This window comes from Tursiops truncatus, chromosome 12 (genome assembly GCF_011762595.2).
Source record: "Tursiops truncatus isolate mTurTru1 chromosome 12, mTurTru1.mat.Y, whole genome shotgun sequence".
Classification (NCBI taxonomy): domain Eukaryota; kingdom Metazoa; phylum Chordata; class Mammalia; order Artiodactyla; family Delphinidae; genus Tursiops; species Tursiops truncatus.
This window is the reverse complement of record NC_047045.1, coordinates 7,158,626-7,177,740: the sequence shown is the minus strand read 5'-3', so window position 1 is coordinate 7,177,740 and position 19,115 is coordinate 7,158,626. Positions and strand designations below refer to the sequence as shown.

The following is a 19,115-nucleotide window of genomic DNA, read 5'->3' as shown; positions in this document are numbered from 1 at the left end:
AATACTACACCAAAACTCAGTAAGTAGAGCTTCTTAATATGAAATATGGTTTCTGAAACCCTATCAATGAACTTTTGTTCAGTTGTATTAAAGTCCACGTTGTACTTTGAATGGATCTTTCCCCGTGTGTGGTTTTATAATGTGATGCATTTGATCATTTAGAAAATACTGGTTCACTGAGTTATGCAGATCTTCCAAATATGGATACCTTTCATTATATAAATCAAAATATCACATTCATCAGTATCACTACTGATCTTGTCAGAAGAAATGTCTCAGAAATGAACTGTCAAGCTCACAGTCGTGGATACAGGTTTTCCAAAATTCTGGTTTTCATTTGAAAGCTTGAATTTTATCATCTGTAACAAATACTGTCAGTTGTTTTTCTTGAACTGATCGGCTTCCTTTGTTCATTTAGACAAAATCTGCCAAATATCCAAGTCTGAATAACCATAGTTAGTCACTTGTGCTTTCAAGTGAAAATGATGTTTCTTGGAAATAGTGCCTAGTTTGGCTTTTGACTCTTAAATACTGAGGTGCTTTTCCTGGGGGCAGCCAGCCATCGCAGGTTGAGTACATACTTCCAGTATGCATTTCCCCACAGAGTATTAAAAGAGTCAAGTGTTGAAGTTTAATAAAGGTAACATTTACTGCTTTGTCAATTATAGTTTTAAGTTAAATAGTCTTTAAAAAAATTTTTTTTTCCCCCTTATGTGAGTGTGGTGTGGTGGTAAAGAGTAAGATTACTGCTGGCACGTTTGGTGCCATTGTCTTGATTCATGCTTAAATCGCCAGCAGTTTTCCCCACCGAGGCTTTTGCACCATCATGTATCAACATAGTGACAGCGGCGGATGACGTCTTAGTATTATTATGGGGTTAGTTTCAATTTGCAAATCCCCAGAAAGGGTTGTGGGACTGCCAGGGGTCTGGGGACTTAACACTTTGAGAACTGCTGCCAGTCATCTTCTAAAGAATCAGAACACTGAGACTGACTACTTTTGTAACCTTGGGCAAACAGGATGGACTTCATTTTCTTCTGCCGCATAAGGCAAGGTGAGACTTGGCCCCTCCAAAGCCTATAGTCTAACTGTCCGTGTTTACTCTGTCAATCTGAGCTCCTCTACCTAAGCCTCCCCCTGCAGGATGCTCAGTAATTTGGTTTACACCGTCTCTCCAGTTGCACTTCCCGTTACTGTACAAGATTGAGTCTCCGTTTCTGTAAAGCAAGTTTACTCTTGTTACTCAAAGTGAGGGCATCATCTGGGAACTTGTGAGAAATACAAAATATAAGACCCCAGCCCCACCGAATCAGAATCTGCAGTTCGACAAGATCCCAGGCAGTAGGTGTGTGCGTTCATTTAACAAAAGTTTATCTGTTCTCATGTCTGCCTCTGCCCAGGTGCTTCTCCACCTTGACTGCTCATTAAAGCCACCTGGGGAGTGTTAAAAGCCCTAATGCCCAGACAGGTGAAATCACAAATCTCTTGGGAGGCGTTGGGGACTGCTCTAAACATTTCCTTATAGTTGTTAGCAAAATTATGCATTGGTTTCTTTTATGAAATCCTCTAAGATGTTATTTGATATGACATTTAATAATAATTGCTGCTGTTCGTGGCGCTGTGCTAAACCCTTCATTCAGTTTTTATAACTGCTATGAAAGAAGTATTCTTATTTCTGTCTTACAGTTGAGGACATCTGGTTTATTTTATAACGTAGTAACTATTGATAGATTTGTTACCGAGTCCAAGCTCGCTCTGCTCGCCGCATGAGAGGCCAATGAACCCGAGACGAGGTGTCGGGGCAAGGAATACGACTTTACTCGCAGACCGAGAAGATGGTGGACTAGTGTCTCTGAAAAACCATCTTATGGGGTCTGGATGCCAGTTTCTTTTGCAGAATCAGAGAGGGAGAGGCCTTGAGGAAGTAAAGTAAAAGGGCCATCAGTCTTGCAAAACACTTCCTGGAATGACCAGCCTGGGAGAGGGGATGTGTCAGTTTCTTTTTCCTTGCAGCCATTCACAGGCAGGCGGGTTCCCTGAGGCAGGCCATTAGGTATGGTTATAATAACAAAAGCAACGAAAAGCAAAGGTTAAAGTCAAAGAAACAGATCCAACTTGGAGTCTGATTTAGCTCTTCCCTGTTACAGATTTAACCTGTAAACAACTGTTTGGGGTTCTGTTTTAAGACTGTAAAGGGACCTTGAGACCAAAAAGTTTGGGAACCTCTGGCTTAACTATTTTGCCTGCGTTGCCCTTTCCCTGCCTGTTATTGGCAAACTCCTTCCTTTGCAGTAATACCTGTCGCTCTGAACTTTGTAAAAGTGCAGATCTCCTTGAAGTCGAACAAAAAATTTATTGAGCACGTTGTGTCAGGATAGAAAGAAAAGGTTCATCTTCCAGTGGCTTCCAAAATAATTGGGGAATATTTTAAATATCTGTCAATTAATTTAGAAACAAACCCATTAAATATTAATATAAGTAACATTTTATGAAAGAATATTTTCCAGAACAAAAAGAAATTAGTAAGTTGTTAAGCCAGAATTTGAATGAAGGTCTTCTTTCTCTCTCCCCCTCCTTCCCTTCCTTCCTTTCTTTCTTTTTCTTTCTTTACCTCTCTCTTCCCCCTTTCTTCCTCCCTCCCTCCCTCTCTCTCCTTTCTTTCTTTCTCCCTTCGAAGCTTTCTTTCTCTCTCCCTCCCTTCCTTCCTTCCTTTTCTTTCTTTCTTTCTCTCTCTCTCTCTCCCCCTCCCTCTCTCCCTTCCTCCCTCCCTCCCTCCCTCTCTTTCGTTCTCTCCCTTCCTTCCTTCTTCCTCCCTCCCTCCCTTCCTTCCTCGCTCCCTCCCTCCCTCCCCTCCTTTGTTTCTTTCTCTCCAACAACCAGGTTCCCAGGAGCACATTTTCCTTTTCACCTTATTTTTTCCTGCTATTCTGACACCAACTGAAATGTTAATAATGTAAAGGAATTACATGCAACAACTTGGATGGATTTCAGATTCATTATGCTAAGTGAAAGAAGCCAGACTCAAAAGACATGCTATATAAGGACATGATGACATTCTAGAAAAAGCAGAAGGTATGGGGACAGATAACAGATAGTGGTTGTCGAGGGCTGGGGAGTAGAGAGACGGGTTAACTCTGGAGGGGCAAAGGGGATTTTTCTGCAGTGATGGAACTGTTCTTATATCTTGACTGTGGTTGGAGAATTTGGAAACTGAAACTAGTTAGGTGGTGCTTAGGTTAGTTAGGCGGTGCTTAGTTCAGTTCTGGCTCCTGAACTAGAAGGGAAGTAACGTTACATGAAAAACTGGGTTTGCCTGTTGATGGGTGTTGAACCAAAAGACACAACCAAGCCGAAGAGCAGGAGTAGGGAGAACACTGGGGATCCTTCCCAAAGCAGTGTCTCCTCAACAGCAAGATTGGGGGAGTTTTAAGCTAAGGGTGTATGCATATTATTAAGGGGCTTGAGCAGAGGAATAGAATTGGGGCAAAGGTCCACAGAGTCCAAGCTTTAATTGATTCGAGTCACTAGGGTCAGAAAAGGTCAACATCATCACCCCTTAGGTTCCAGTTGATCTAGTGGTTGAGCACCCCAGGCTGGGTGAAATTCTGCAAAACAGCTCAAGAAAGTGCTTCAGGCTAATCTTTACCACCTGTTGAAACAGAATTGGGAGTTTACTACTGATTTGTTATCTTTACTGTTGTTACTTCTCTCACCTGATAAGTCTTTTGTTCCTTTAAGGTCTTTAGTTACTGAGACCCATTCAAGCAAGTGCACTGTAGCCAGGCTTAGATGGCTTGGGCCAAAAGGGGCTTCTCTTAAGTCCAGAAGGCCATGCCTGGTTCTCTTTCTCTAGGGAATCCCTGCCCTGTCTGCTTACAGTGAAAGTTAAATCTGTTGAAAAGCATGAAATGCCAAAACTAAGCTTGTGTCCCAGGGCTTTGATAGAGCTTGGTTAAAACCCTGGTTCGCCTCAGTTTGGAATCCTCAGGCATTTGAAGTGCTGCCTGGAGGAGCCTCACTCTCTGATTGAAGTGGTTTGCGGGTGGGTGTACAGGTAGGAATTTAAGTTTTTACCCAGGGGATTCGAACACAGCCAAGGTTGAGAATCACTGATTCAGGATCTGTCTGCTTCCCCTAGGATTAGGGCAGAGGTTCTCGAAGTGTAGTCCTTGGACCAGCATCAGCCTCACCTGGGAACTTGTGACAAATGCAGGTTTTCTGGACCTTCTCCAGACCTGTTGGATCTGGAACTCTGTGCTTTAGCAGCCCTCCAGGGGATTCTGATGCTGGAATCTGAAGTTAGAGGATTGCGCGAGTACAGTCCTATACCCTCTGTTAGTTTCTAGGAAGATGGAGATGACTATTAAGAGTACCTTGTTGAGACGTCAACCTCAGTACCTCTGAGTGTACTTTTTCCCTGAAAAGTTCCTTGCAGTGCACGTGCATCCATTTTCAGTGTTCACTTTTCTTCGTTTAATGCCCTTTGAAATGTGAATTATAATATAATGTGTCAATTGCATGGTGATTATTGGCAGTTAATCTTTAGTTGAATGGTACTCTTGAAGTGTCATAATGGGACAGAAGTTAATTTTAATTCAAGTGGTATTCTGTGATGCTTCAGCAGTAAGAATACGATAGAATAACTACTAGTTATGTCTTCTTTAGGTTGGGGAGATCTATAGGGAAAAGTATTCAGAGCTAGTTAGAACTGTAATGTGTGAAACCATGAATGGTTATACTGTGTTCAGTGAGGAAATATGTAACTGAGCACTGTTATTGATAACTTTTGCTTGTTTTTTGGTGTCTTGGCACCCAAGTGAAGTTGTACTGCTTTCATGAACTCGGCTTTGAAAGTTATAAATCTTGAATAAATTTATAAGGGGTAGTGGATGTTGCTTGCACATCCGGAAGAATCGCTACTTGACATAATGTTTCCCATTGGGAACTTACAAACACAGACTAAAATCAGTTTTAGAGAATACATAGGGCAGTAACAAAACATCTCTTTCTGTTCTATTTCAGGCTATTTTGGCATTCTGCTGGGTTTATGTTCGTAAATATCAAAGTCAGCGGGAAAGTGAAGTTGTCTCCACCATAACAGCGATCTTTTCTCTGGCGATTGCTCTCATCACATCAGCACTTCTACCAGTGGATATATTTTTGGTTTCCTACATGAAAAACCAAAATGGTACATTTAAGGTAATTATCATCATACTATGGGAATTTTTCCCTTTCATATTCTTGGCAATTAAGTATTTACTGAAATGTTTAGCAGTGCAGTGTATGTTGTGTTTTATTGTCGTCTCTGGGAATAAGCGAGAATGGAAATGCACTTAGAGGCCGAGCATGTGACAACTACATGGAACAGACTGCTCGCTGACTTACACCCATCCAAGTGTGAAGAATACCTTTGTTAGTTGGAAAATGTGCTAAGTAATCATAATAGGGTTATTTTTGTGCCTCTTGCAGCTCCCTTGAAGTCTGTTTGACTTGATCTGCATCAATGCAGTACGTAGATAATTTGGAAGGGGTTTTGTTAGTGGCAGATCAGGATCTTCATCTCTATGTCATATTGAGTACTCTAAGTCACTGTGACGTGGGCTGCGGGTTATCAGACCTGAGTTCTAATCTTGATTCGCACTAACTTGTGTCTTTGGCCAAACTGAACTTTTCTGGACTTCAAGTTCCTCATTTTTAAAATACATGGTGTTGGACTGGAAAATTTCTGAGTTCCTTTTCAATTATGCAGGTTACTTTTACATTTCTTATTAGTGTAACCTTCTATGAGGCAGGAACTGTATCTTGTCTGTTTCTGTATGCCCAGTGTCTGACAAGCAGTAGGTACTTAAATATTTGAATAAAATACTATTTCAGTTATCTCAGTAATGCATGGTTCCAAAATAAGTTCCTGAATTGGGCCAACTGGGCTGAAATGATTTGGTAATTTTTGGTAGTTAGGTTTGGATAGATTCTGATTGCTGTGAAAACTACAGTTATTTTCTGTAGATCAGTCATTCATTTAGCGAGTATCAGTTGACCACTTAGTATGTGCCAAGCACTGTACAGAGGTAGTAACTAACATTTGTTGAGTATTTACTATGTGTCAGACCCTTTCCTAAATGGTTTACATGTCTTCACGCCATTAATGTCCCAACAGCCCTGTGAGGTAGATAGTGTTATCCGTTGTTATGGGCAGGAAGCCAGGGTTCAGAGAGGTGATGTGACCCATCTCAGGTCTTGGGGTTTGTAAGTGCTGTTGCTGGGATTTGAAGTTCTGCAGTCTGGCTCCAAGGCTCTTTGCTCACTGGGATCTGGATCTGTACCTCTATCTATATCTATCCATCTGATACAGTGGAAGTAGTGTTATCCCTTGTATAATTGTTGTTTGAGTAGGAGATTTTTTAAGTTTTAAATTTAGAATATTTGATTTGTTTAGATTTTGTGGGATTATGTTTTCATCTTGAAATTTCTAAAGTAAGTATTTTCATGAAATTATGAACTTGCCCTTAGAGTATGTAGTTGTTCTGGGACCATGCTTAATTTAGTAGTCACTTTCTGGGTACTAGTTTTTGTTTTACTTTTGTTTTTTTTAACCCGTGAGATTGCATTTATACTTGTTTAAACAAGACTTAGGAATTCACCCACCTAAAGAAGCAAAAGTATTACCCATAAAAACTTGGGGCATTTATTTTATTAATAGTATGCCCCAAAAGAGAAGAAAATATATAACTGTAGTTAATGTGCTTATTTTATGGTTGTTAAATCTGAATGTGCACCAATAATTAGAAGGGAAAAATTCCATGTTAGTGTTTTTTCCCCCAATTAAAAAAAAAATGTTTTCTTTCATTATTGAGGGATTATTTATTCAGCAATTGTAAGTTTTTTTTCCTGCTGTTCATTTACTTAGTTGTCTCTGTTTAGTTCTGTTTGTTTTTAGCTAACTCAGCTTAATGTACCAGTTGTTTTCCCAATAGTTTGATGCCTTTCTTGATATTTTAAACATTCTTTGTTTCCCTTTCTGTCTTTTTCTGGGAGGGCTGGATGGGGGACTAGTGAAATTCATAAGAGTTGTCATTTGAAGCTGGCATGTGCTAACACTCAAAGGAGAACTGAAAAGACTTTCAAAGGACACTTCCCCAGTAAACCGTAGCGAGTATTTTCTCCAAAATGTTATTAATGAATTCCCTTGGGGTGCTTAGTGAAAGACAAGAGTAGGTAGTTAAGAATTAGTTTTCAGACTTCATGTGGCAGCTGTAAATTTAGCTGTCTTCAGGTAGAAGTGCCCACAGTGTCTTTAATCTCTTCTGTCCTTATTAGTCAGGATGAATGTGCAAGTTGACGTTGTTTTCCATGATGAATTATGTTGTACCCTAAGTATAACAGTGTGCATTTCTTATTCCTAAATGAATATAAGTATCGTCTAACTTTCTCCATTTCCACCTCAAATATTGAAGCCTCTAAACCGATTAGGGACCTGCTTATAAGGTATAATTGTTTGGAAACTCGAGATGTCGAGAACTGCTAACATTTGGCGTAGGAACTGAGGGTGCCAGGCAGGCAGTCTACATACTTTCCCTGTTTTGGCTTATTTGCCTTCCTAGCTGTTTCTGCCTTCTTTTGACCAAGGGTATATTGTAATAACGTCTGAACTGTTTCCATTCACCTTTTTTTTTTTTTTTTTTTGTTGCGGTACGCCAGCCTCTCACTGCTGTGGCCTCTCCCGTTGCGGAGCACAGGCTCCGGACGCACAGGCTCAGCGGCCATGGCTCACGGGCCCAGCCGCTCCACAGCATGTGGGATCTTCCCGGACCGGGGCATGAACCTGTGTCCCCTGCATCGGCAGGCGGACTCTCAACCACTGCGCCACCAGGGAAGCCCCCATTCACCTTTTTTTAAACACATGGCACTATGAATAATTTCAGCCAGATAATTTCTTTGTTTCTAGTTTTTGTGAAATAATTAACTTTATAGATTAAAAAGAAAAAAAAAACCTTAAAGTATAGCCAGAAGTGTTCTATTATAGTGTCTAATTGACCAATAACTTTAGCTAGTGATATACACAAAGTATACCAATCATAAAAATCAGAAATGGCCACTAATGTGAACAAATATTCTTTATTTTATACAGTGTGTAAAATTAAAATAAAATCAGTAGTTAAGATATGTCATCACAGCATTTGTTTTGGTAGCGAAAATGTTCACCTCCTCCTTCTCTCCATCAATGGTTAGTCTCTGTATGGCCCATAATTAGGAGATGTCTGGGTTGAACTCTACTGCTGCCTCATTCCTACTCTCAGATGCTGGTAATTTTATCTTAGAACTCTGTACTCTTTGCTACACCTTAGGTCTATTCATGCACTTAATATTGACTAAGTATGAAATGTGTACCTGACAGAGGCGTGGATGCTAGAGATTAACGATTACAACCAACGAGGCCGCTGCTCTCAGGGAGCTCACATTCTGTGAGAGCAGACCAACAGTCAACAAACAAAACAAGCTAGCTTCCTAGCGCTCACTCCTGTGAGGATGCAGAACAGAGCGATGTGAGGCTCAGCTGGGTTGTGGGTGTTGAGGCGGGACAACGGGCTGAGGAGGGCCAGGCTGCCGGGTCCTGGAGGTGGGAACTGAGTGAAGGCCGCCTCAGGGAGAAGCAGCAACAGGTACGGAGGCCCTCAGGCAGACGTGCTTTTGGCCCGTTGGCTGAGGTGTGGCATTGGGGGCCGTGCTTTGCTACGAGCTGAGATGAAGAAGAAGGTGGGGACAGATTGTGACTTTTAGGCCATGTTAATGGGTTTAGATTTTCTTCCAAGGGCAATGAGAAGTTAGTGAAGGTAAAAAATAAAGGTGATGTGGGTTAGAGGGGTACTAGTGGGGAAAAGCGATTAAAAGCGTTATGGATTTTGGAGCTAGAACTGCTTGGATTGGCTGATGGATTAGATATGGGGTTGGAAGGAAAATGAAAACTAGAGCTTGACGAAGCACTAAAGCCTAGTACACCTTAGAGAAATAGGGCAGCCTGGGGGAGTAATTAGACCTGTGTGTGCACACGGGCACGTGAGGGATGTAGAAAAAAGAGCCGTATTTTATTTTGGACAAGTTACCTTCAAGGTGCCTATCATACGTATTCTGCGGCGTCGAGCAGGGAGTTGAAGCTCCAGGGAAACCTTAGGGTTGGAGAGAAGTATCTGGAAGTCATCAGCATGTGCACGGTATTCAGAGCTATGCACTGTCCAGCAGCTGGGGAGACTGAGTGGTCAGACAAGGCTTGGCATGGGCCGTGGATTCGAGAGCCGCGCTAGTTACCTGGAGCTGGCCCAAGGGGAGGGGCTGCAGCCTGGGAGGTGGGAAGGAAAACGAAAAGAGGGGCTTCTCAGGAGAAGAATGTGTTTCAGGAAGAGTGATGCTGAGAGGTGGAGGGAGAGAGGGAGGGGAGTGACTGCACTCCCCATGGAGCCGCGGGGCAGTTGGTGGGAGTGGCTGAGTGCAGGCGGAAGGTGAGGGAGCAGTGACAGGGGATGCTGACAGCATTTCAGGAAGCTCTGTCCTCCAGGGGAGTAGGAGGTGGGGTGGGGTGTGTTTATCTGTGGTGGTGGTGTGTCCTTTCATGGAAACTACTAGAGCGTGTGTACTTCAGGGTTCAGTAGAGTGGGAGAGGGGTCTGGGAGGAGAGAAAGGGTATCGCTGCAGGTGCAGTGTCCCTGCGAAGGCAGAGGGGTGGGGACCCAAAGGGAAAGGGTTGGCTGTAAATAGCGCGGGTGCTCGGCAGAAGGAAGGGCTAGCATTCGAGTACAGATGGCGGTCGGTTCTAGATTGGGGAGTGAATTGAGTAGCTCTCTTTTGTCCTCAGATTTTTTGAGAGACCTTTAAGTCAGTGTTTGTCAACCATCGGCTTCTGTGCTGGGTGACCCTTGTGAGGGCTATCCTGTGCATTGCAGGTGTTTAGCAGGTCCTGGCCTCTGCCACTCGATGCCGGTAGCCTACAGAGCCTGCCGCCACCCTCCAGCATCTCCAGGACATTGCCAGGTGTCCATGGGGATGGAGTCACCCCTGCATGAGAACCATTGGTCTAAGGTGAGGTTATCTGGTAAAATTAAGGAGAGTCAAGTGTGGTTTGGGGCTGGACGGAGCATTTCAGAAAGTCATCTTGAAGAATGGGAGAGGGAGTTTTACATACATGAACCGCTTACCTCTTTGTTCTGTGGACTCTATATCCTTTTCCTTTCTTCCAAAATGTTCTTCTTTCGTATTCTTTACTTAGTATTAGTTCTTGTTTGTCTCACATTCCTGTGGGGCTTCTGGAGTTCCTTTCGGTCTCTACTTTGGGAGGCAGTAGCTTGTGAAATGTATCAAGGGCACAGCATTTCTCAAAATGTAGAAGAAGGAAGTTTCATAAACTAAGCTCTTTTGACAGTACATCAGATACCTTGGAGGCAAGACTGTATATAAAAACCAAATACACAAATAGTACTTCAGTGATGTTGTATATTTTACACATATTTTTGCTTTAAAATAGTAACAGTAATGCTCTCTAACTGCCACAAGATTTGGTTAAACTAAAGAACGTTGGAGGGTAAAAGATACTAAATTTCAGTGAACCTTTGGCTTTAATTACCTTCAGACTTTCTACATTTAATCTTTTTCTGAGGTTGGGGTCTTCTTCAATTTTGAAGTTTAACTTTTATGTGATTCTCAATGGGTACGTTAATACCTCGTGGGGTTGTCTTGGAAATTGGTAGGGAGCTTGCGTGAGGATAGATGTAATTATCCTCTGTTTCAAAAACTCTTCAAGTTTGAAAAATCTTTTAAAATGTCTGTTTTGATGTATAAACAATGACTAAAGAAACAGAGCTTTTGGGAGTAGAAGCTTTGGTTGTGTGTATATTCATTTGGATACTTGCGTCGTTGATGAAGAAATTTCCAGTCATTGGCTAGAATTCTCCCCAGTGCTTTTCCAGTCCTGTGTGGTAAGCACTGCTTAACGTTCTTTCCATTTTTCTGTAGTAGATGTACAGTGTTTCTTTCATTACGTTTTTTAGACAAAGATTGTGTATGTCGTTAAAACTGTTGGTTGCAACTTTTTCTGTTTACCCGCACTCAGAAGTACTTCATGGATATCCATATACACCTGTATGTTTTTCAGATGACTTTTAGAGTCAGCATCGCAAAACACTGTACCCACTATTGGGATTTTGATAGACAATATATAGTGTTTATAGATTAATTTGGAGGGGTTTGGTATTTACAGTCTTTTCATGTGGGAAAGTGTGACTTTTCATTTATTTGGATCTTTTTTATATTCTGTTATTATTTATTTCTTTATATAGTTAACATAATTTTAAAATTTAGGCCATTAAGTTTTTCTTTTTTTAAAAAATTTATTTGGGGCTTCCCTGGTGGTGCAGTGGTTGAGAGTCCGCCTGCCGATGCAGGGGACACGGGTTCATGCCCTGGTCCGGGAAGATCCCACATGCCGCGGAGCGGCTGGGCCCGTGAGCCATGGCTGCTGAGCCTGCGCGTCCGGAGCCTGTGCTCCGCAATGGGAGAGGCCACAACAGTGAGAGGCCCATGTACCGGAAAAAAAAAAATTTTATTTGTTTTTTATTTATTTATTTTTGGCTGTGTTGGGTCTTTGTTGCTGCACGGGCTTTCTCTAGTTGTGGCGAGCGGGGGCCACTCTTCGTTGCGGTGTGTGGGCTTCTCATTGCGGTGGCTTCTCGTTGCGGAGCACGGGCTCTAGGCACGTGGGCTTCAGTAGTTGTGGCGCGTGGGCTCAGTAGTTGTGGCTCACGGGCTCTAGAGTGCAGGCTCAGTAATTATGGTGCTCCGCGGCATGTGGGATCTTCCTGGACCAGAGATCAAACCCTTGTCCCCTGCATTGGCAGGCGGACTCTTAACCACTGCACCACCAGGGAAGTCCTCTTAAGTTTTTCATAGTCTTAATTGCTATTGGAAAAATACTATTTTCATTGTGTGCTGTGTGTCAAGGTTTGCATTTGTAGTGCTAAATTTGGGGTTTCCACATTTTCGTTCTTTTAGGCATTTGTCAATTAGAAGTTCATAGATATTCATTGCTAGAGGTGTTTGTAGGTGAAAAAGGAAAAAAAAGAAAAACCTGAATTATTTTAGGAGAGTTATATGTTTCTACTCTTCCTTAAGAGACCTTGTAAGTGGGATGTTGATACTGACTTGAGCTCTTAAAGTATTGATAGAACAAAATTGACCTGGATACTAATTTGAGCCTTGGTACTTAATCGCAGTGACCAGTCACATCGACGCTCCAGGCTTAATTTTTTATATGCATACAATTAGGATAGTCAAAAAGGCTTGCTATTATACCCCAGTTCTATTTCATTAATGTATAGATTTTTTTATTTGAAAAGATTAATTAGAATTAATTTTCTAAGTTAAAGTACTAAATTTAAATGACTAATTTAAAGAAAATGTGGGTTGAATGCTAAGAAGTTTATATTGACTGTTCTTTTAGGTATTTTAAAATATCTTGTTTCTAAAATACAAATCATACCTGTCACTCTGCACAAAACCGCATCACTATTTTCCATTGCCTTTAGGACAGAGGCCAGAATACTTGGCGTGATTCACAGTCCCTCAAACCTAATGCCTTTCCCTCCCTCACTCCACTTGCTTTCTCTTCCCTTTCCAAAAGCTCTAGTGAATCTATATTTTGCTTCCTGCAGGTTTTTCAAAGTCTCCATGTATGTTCCTTTATTCTCTTCCCTCCTTCCCACTGTGTTATTCCGGCCCCAGTTTAGTGGCCCTGGCCCGTAGCTGCCTCTCCTTCATGTGCTTCCCCAGAACCATGTCATCACGTTAGCTCAGCATTCACCTGCTGAAATTGCCTGTTTACTTGTCTGTCTGTCACTTCTTGAGGGCACAGACCATACCTGTCAGAGTCGATGGTACATTTATAAGTGATATTCATTCATATTAAAATTTAAGTATAATTGTTAAGCAAATGGCTGTTTCATTAATATTTCTATTGTTTCCTTTTGATCCTAGGACTGGGCCAATGCTAATGTCAGCAGACGGATCGAGGACACCGTATTGTATGGTTACTACAGTAAGTATATTTCCATTTCATTGCCTGTCTGGGCTGCTCGCCAAAATGTAGAATAAAGCTACATATAGACTTTTTTTTTTTATTGGAGTATAGTTGCTTTACAATGTGTTAGTTTCTGCTGTACAGCAAAGTGAATCAGCTATATGTATACATATGTCCCCTCTTTTTTGGATTTCCTTTCCATTTAGGTCACCACAGAGTACTGAGTAGAGTTCCCTGTGCTATACAGTAGGTTCTCATTACTTATCTGTTTTATACATTTTATTGTATATGTGTCAATCCCATTCTCCCAATTCATCCCAAACCCCCTTTCCTGCCTTGGAGTCCATACGTTTGTTCTCTACTTCTGTGTCTCTATTTCTGCTTTGCAAATAGGTTCATCTGTACCATTTTTCTAGATTCCACATATATGCGTTAATACACGATATTTGTTTTTCTCTTTCTGACTTACTTCACTCTGTATGACAGTCTCTAGGTCCATCCATGTCTCTACAAACGACCCAGTTTCGTTCCTTTTTATGGCTGAGTAATATTCCATTGTATATATGTACCACATCTTCTTTATCCATTCATCTGTCGATGGGCGTTTAGGTTGCTTCCATGGCTATTGTAAATAGTGCTGCAGTGAACATTGGGGTGCATGTATCTTTCAGAATTATGGTTTTCTCAGGGTATATGCCCAGTAGTGGGATTGCTGGGTCATAATATAGTTATATTTTTAGTTTTTTAAGGAACCTCCATACTGTTCTCCATAGTGGCTGTACCAGTTTATGTTCCCACAGTGTAGGAGGGTTCCCTTTTCTCCACAACCTCTCCAGCATTTATTGTTTGTAGAGTTTTTGATGATGGCCATTCTGACTGGTGTGCAGTGGTATGTTGTTGTAGTTTTGATTTGCATTTCTCTAATAATTAGTGAAGTTGAGCATCTTTTCATGTGCCTCTTGGCCGTTTGTATGTCTTCTTTGGAGAAATGTCTATTTAGGTCTTCCACCCATTTTTGGATTGGGTTGTTTTGTTTTTTGATATTGAGCTGCATGAGCTGTTTGTGTATTTGGGAGGTTAATCCCTTGTCAGTTGCTTCGTTTGCAAATATTTTCTCCCATTCTGAGGGTTGCCTTTTTGTCTTGTTTATGGTTTCCTTTTAATTCTGATATCACATTTGAGATGACTGTTTCAACACCATGAATAAGTAGTATAGAACTCATCTGGTCATCCTGAAACTTCTGTTACATACTTTGTTTTACTTAGGTTCACTTTCAGCCCTTCTTTGTGGAGGTTCAGTCAAGTTCCCTTAAATCTCTGTGCTCTTCCTCTGATACCATTGTTTGATAACTTTTGTTACCACTTTCCCACTTGCACTCTTGATTTTGAAAATCTCAGTTTTCTAGAAATTTCTTCTATGTATTGGTAGTAGTAGAGTTACTGTCTGGGAGTTTGCAGCATCAGCCAGTTTAACCTGGGGGTCATGGTAGATTGGTGTGTTTTGTACCGTACAGAACCGATTAATCTGGGGGTGGTGGTGGATTGGCCCCTCCTTCCCTCCTTTCCTCTCTCTTCCTTCTAGTGTTGGATTAGAGAAGCTATTTATAATAACCACCTAAATGTTTTCGAAACTGTCTCTTTGAATAAATATGACTCGTGCTTTTATAAAAATGTGTAAGTGCTGAGTTAGGAAAGGGCTGTCTTTTTTTTTTTTTTTTTTACAGCAATGAATCAAGAGGTTGAATAAAATTTCAGTAGGACACTGAAAAAAAAATCTATAGAAGTTTCTGTTGATGGGGTAAGTTTTTCAGGGGTTTCATTGGATTTTTTTTTAAATTAATGAATTTATTTATTTTTGCTGTGTTGGGTCCTCGTTTCTGCACAAGGGCCTTCTCCAGTTGGGGCAAGCGGGGACCACTCTAAATCGCGGTGCGCGGGCCTCTCACTATCGCGACTTCTCTTGTTGCGGAGCACGGGCTCCAGATGCGCAGGCTCAGTAGTTGTGGCTAACAGGCTTAGTTGCTCCGCGGCATGTGGGGTCTTCCAAGACCAGGGCTCGAACCCATGTCCCCTGCATTGGCAGGCAGATTCTCAACCACTGCGCCACTGGATTTTAACTTAGCTGCTTTGGCTCTAACTTTTGTCTCCTGATCTAAACTCTACAGGATCTATGAAATTCCATTTCTTTGGTATAGATTTCAGAAATTTTATGGTATTTTAATATAGAATTTATTATTTCTAATGAATAAATTAAATGTATATCGTAAAATCTAGATTTGACCTGTTAATTTGTTTGAAATGGTGGTATATTAAGCAGAATACAAACTTATTGGCAGGATATAAATCACTTCTTCAAAAACAGTTTTGTGGGATTGGGCCTGTCTCCTGTGTAACACTACAGTGTATTTATGCTGTGGAACATGTGACAAGATAAGCCAGCTTTTATCTTAGTGCAGTCCAGGTTTATGAACCGTATCTTATCAATGAACCTAGAGGCTAATGGATTGATCCATTGTAACCAAGGTTACAGAGACTTCTACACTGGAATGTTAAATCAGCGGTCTTTCCAGTTGGTTTCATAGAATTAAGCCTACAGGAAGTGATCTGTGATTATTTTTCTTAATCCTCCCAAGGATAGTGTGTTTCTAGTATCATTTTAAATGCATGAGAGAAAATTAGTCATTATAAACAAGATGACTTAGGGATGTAGGGTTTGATCCTCTGTATAACTTGGGTTGTAGTGAGAAATAATAACTGCCTTGGGATAGGATAGTTGAGTCACTGATCTAGGGAAGAAATCTGCATGAGAAGCCAAATTATGAATAGAAGATTTCTTGATGACTATGGAATTGAAGCAAGAAGATTTAATTCAATAATATTAATGGTTGTTGTCATAAAGTTAGTTGTATCCATTTTAGCTATGGCTGGTAGGCCTTTGACTTTGGCTCAGATGATGCCCTACAGCTAGGAACCATAGCTTCTGAGATGGGTATTGTCCACAAGCCCAGCCCTTTCCCAGCAATGCTGGGTATTATCTAATTACATATTACATCTCTGATTCTGCATGCTGAGGACTAAGCAGACTCCAGAGAATCCGAAGCACTATTTTTATCCATTCCCTTCTGTGAGATTCTGTAGTTCATCTAGTCTCCCCTAACATATCAACACATTTTCGTTGTCTGACCTTCCCAGGCACTGTGCAGGGCTTTCATATTCAACACTTTCTTTGATCTTCATGAACGTCATTTTGTGGAGGTATTTTCTACATTTTACAGGTGAAGAAGGTTTTACCCAGAGATGTTAAAGATCACCTTGTTAGTGAGTGATGGAGCCCAGAGTGGATATTATTTCCTAAGCTGGAGCTGCTTACTGTTAAGTGAGCTGCCTTTTAATAAATTGTTCTGGGGATGTTTGTTACCTCTGGGGATGCTTAGCCAGCCCTGAACCCCTGGGACCGCTTCAGACATCATCCGGAGACCTTTTAAATAGTATGGAATGTACTTTTTACATTCCAACTTTTTACATTACATCCGCAGAGATTCTGATTTACTTTGGCATTCAGTTAATATCACCACTATTCTTATCAGAGAAGTGTTTATGTATTGGAAGGATGTAAGACTTAAGGTGCTGGATTCAAGTTTTCCAAAAATTCTGGTTTTCTCTCGACACCTCAATTTTTAATCATTAGTAACAAATACTGTTACTTATTTTCTTCAAAGTGACAGACTCACTTTATTCATTTTTGAGAGAATCTGCTTAATACTCCAGTCTGGATAGCTATAGTTTTTCTGTCCATTGTTCTTTCAAGTAAAAATGATATTCTTTGGAAAAAAGTGCCTAGTGTAGCTCACAACTGAAATAGCACAGGTGCTTCTCACAAGTACACTGTATGTGTACTTCCCCAAACACAGAACACTGAAAAGATGTGCACCCAAGGGTGGACATCTCAGAATTATTTCTGCTTAGAGGGACTTTGCTGAATAAAAGTGCCCCCCGCTGGTGAGTGCTTGGAGGGTGAAGAGTATAGTAACTACTAGTGGAAAGGGAAACAGCATCTTAACGTTGTCATGAAAATAATTTCACATTGTGGATACCCTGCAAGGACCTTGCTGATCCTAAGGTCTCAAAACGACATTTTTAAGAAACTTCTGTTACGTTAATGGAACTTTGGGTGTTTTTTCTGGAAAGTTTGTGGAAGTGAGGCCTGCTGCTTCTACCCACTGGATACCCCCAGCTGTTGATCGGTTATTACCAGTCTTCATTAACTGAAGCTGCCTGCAAAGGTACGGTTTCCTGGAGCTCGTGGAAGGCTGAGAGGGTAGAGTTTGTTTCTGCCCCTTTGCACTGTACTCATGGGGACCCTGCACACAGGGGGAGACTTCCTCATCTGAGGATGTTGTGCCCACCCCAGAAACATTAAGGACTTGTTTTTTTCTCTCGTTCTGGAAGTTTTTGTTTATTTCTTCATCTGTGTCTTCAAATTTCTTTGATATTTTCTTTGAAAACGCGTCTCTTGTCTGACGTTTTGGCTCTCAGTTGTGTTTTAATCTCATATTTGGACCTCTTATGAAATCTTTTCTCTTCTGTATATGTTTAGCCTTTTATTTGAGCTCTGTTTTTGGTTTCGAATTTATTTTTATCTTTAAATTCTTTTATTTATTGTTATCTATTGTAAATGTTTATTCTGTTTTCTCTGACTATTCTTGAAATTTTTAATTTTAATTCTTTCACCATCTACTTTCCTTTCATTTTCTTTTAAGTGAATTTTCCTTTTATTTAATCATTTTTCCTAACCCTTGTTTTGAGTTTGTAGTGAGTGCAGGGGTTGTAGAGATGGGGAGAGCCCAAACCAAGAGCAGGGATTGTTCAAGGCTGTCGTGCTGGCTTGTCTGTAGTTGTCCTGTCACTTTCTTCAGAGACCCTTTCTCCTCTTGATGCTGATTTTTCGGGCTGTCATTTTTTTGTCTACATATAAATTGAGTCATATACTATGTATTGTTTTCTCTTTGGCCTCTTCAGTGCTCAGCATTACGTTTGAGACTTATCTGTATTGTTTTGGGTAACAGTACTTTGTTGATTCTCATTACTGTATAATATTCCATTGTAACAGCATACCATAGTTTATCCATCCTCGTACTGATGATCAGTTGGGTTGTTCAGCTTTTGGCTATTTCAAATACTGCTGCTGTGAGGCTCTTGTGTATATGTGTGTGGTGTGTGTATGTGTCTACGTATACATACAGATAGACACATATACATATATATAAATATATACACTGCATTGTTTTCCACTGTATGGATACTCCTTTTCAAATAATCCCAGATAATTATTTAGTACATTCTTACTTTTTGCTGTTAAGCAATTCTATAGTGAAAATAGGAGACTTCGCCGAAGCGTGTGCATACTTTAGATGAGCTACATTATGGAACCGAGGAAGAATAAGCTGGACCAAGAAGGTGTCAAACTTCTGTTTCTATGCAGGCATTTTAGAGCACCTGAGAGAGTTTTTAGGAAGTTTCTCCTCACTCCCTATTGGTTAACTGCTGAAAGATTGTACAGTCATTTTGAACTTAGTATCTAATTTGTGAAGAGTGCCATGGGACCTGGAGGTCAGCTTAACTTCTCTCTGACTTCTCCACCTGTGAGATGATGCTGGAGTAGTGCCTCTTCGTCGTAGCAGGAGTGTGAGAAGTGTTAGCGTTGAGTAGGTGTTAATGCCGGGCAGACTTCTCTCGAACTTCATATCCCTGTGTCCAGTGGTCCATCTGTCAGTTTCTACCAAGAAGTTAACATCTCTAACTTAACATTTCTAGAACAGCTGATCCTCAATCTGTTATACTCTATTCAGTGAAGAGCAACTGCAAGAACAGAGCTGCTCAGGCCAGAAACCGTGGAGTCATCCTTGACTCTGTTTGTTCACAGTGTATCACGTATGGCAGTACCTTCTCTTGTGTTTGACTTTCAGAATTTATCCATAATCTGGGAGTTCCCTGGTGGTCTAGTGGTTAGGATTTGGGGCTTTCACTGCTGTGGCCCCGGGTTCAATCCCCGGTT

The 19,115-nt window shown here is 41.0% G+C and overlaps 1 protein-coding gene across 4 annotated transcripts in view; it reads left to right on the top strand.

Annotated features, from left to right (window-relative positions):
- LMBRD1 (LMBR1 domain containing 1) overlaps positions 1–19,115 on the top strand; it is a 116,478-nt gene that overhangs the window by 2,420 nt on the left and 94,943 nt on the right. For all 4 annotated transcript variants that reach the window (XM_019929261.3, XM_019929259.3, XM_019929260.3 and 1 more), the window contains exons 2-3: positions 5,023–5,199; positions 13,018–13,078. In XM_019929261.3, the coding sequence (XP_019784820.1) occupies positions 5,023–5,199; positions 13,018–13,078 (238 nt within the window). The remainder of the gene's footprint in view (positions 1–5,022; positions 5,200–13,017; positions 13,079–19,115) is intronic.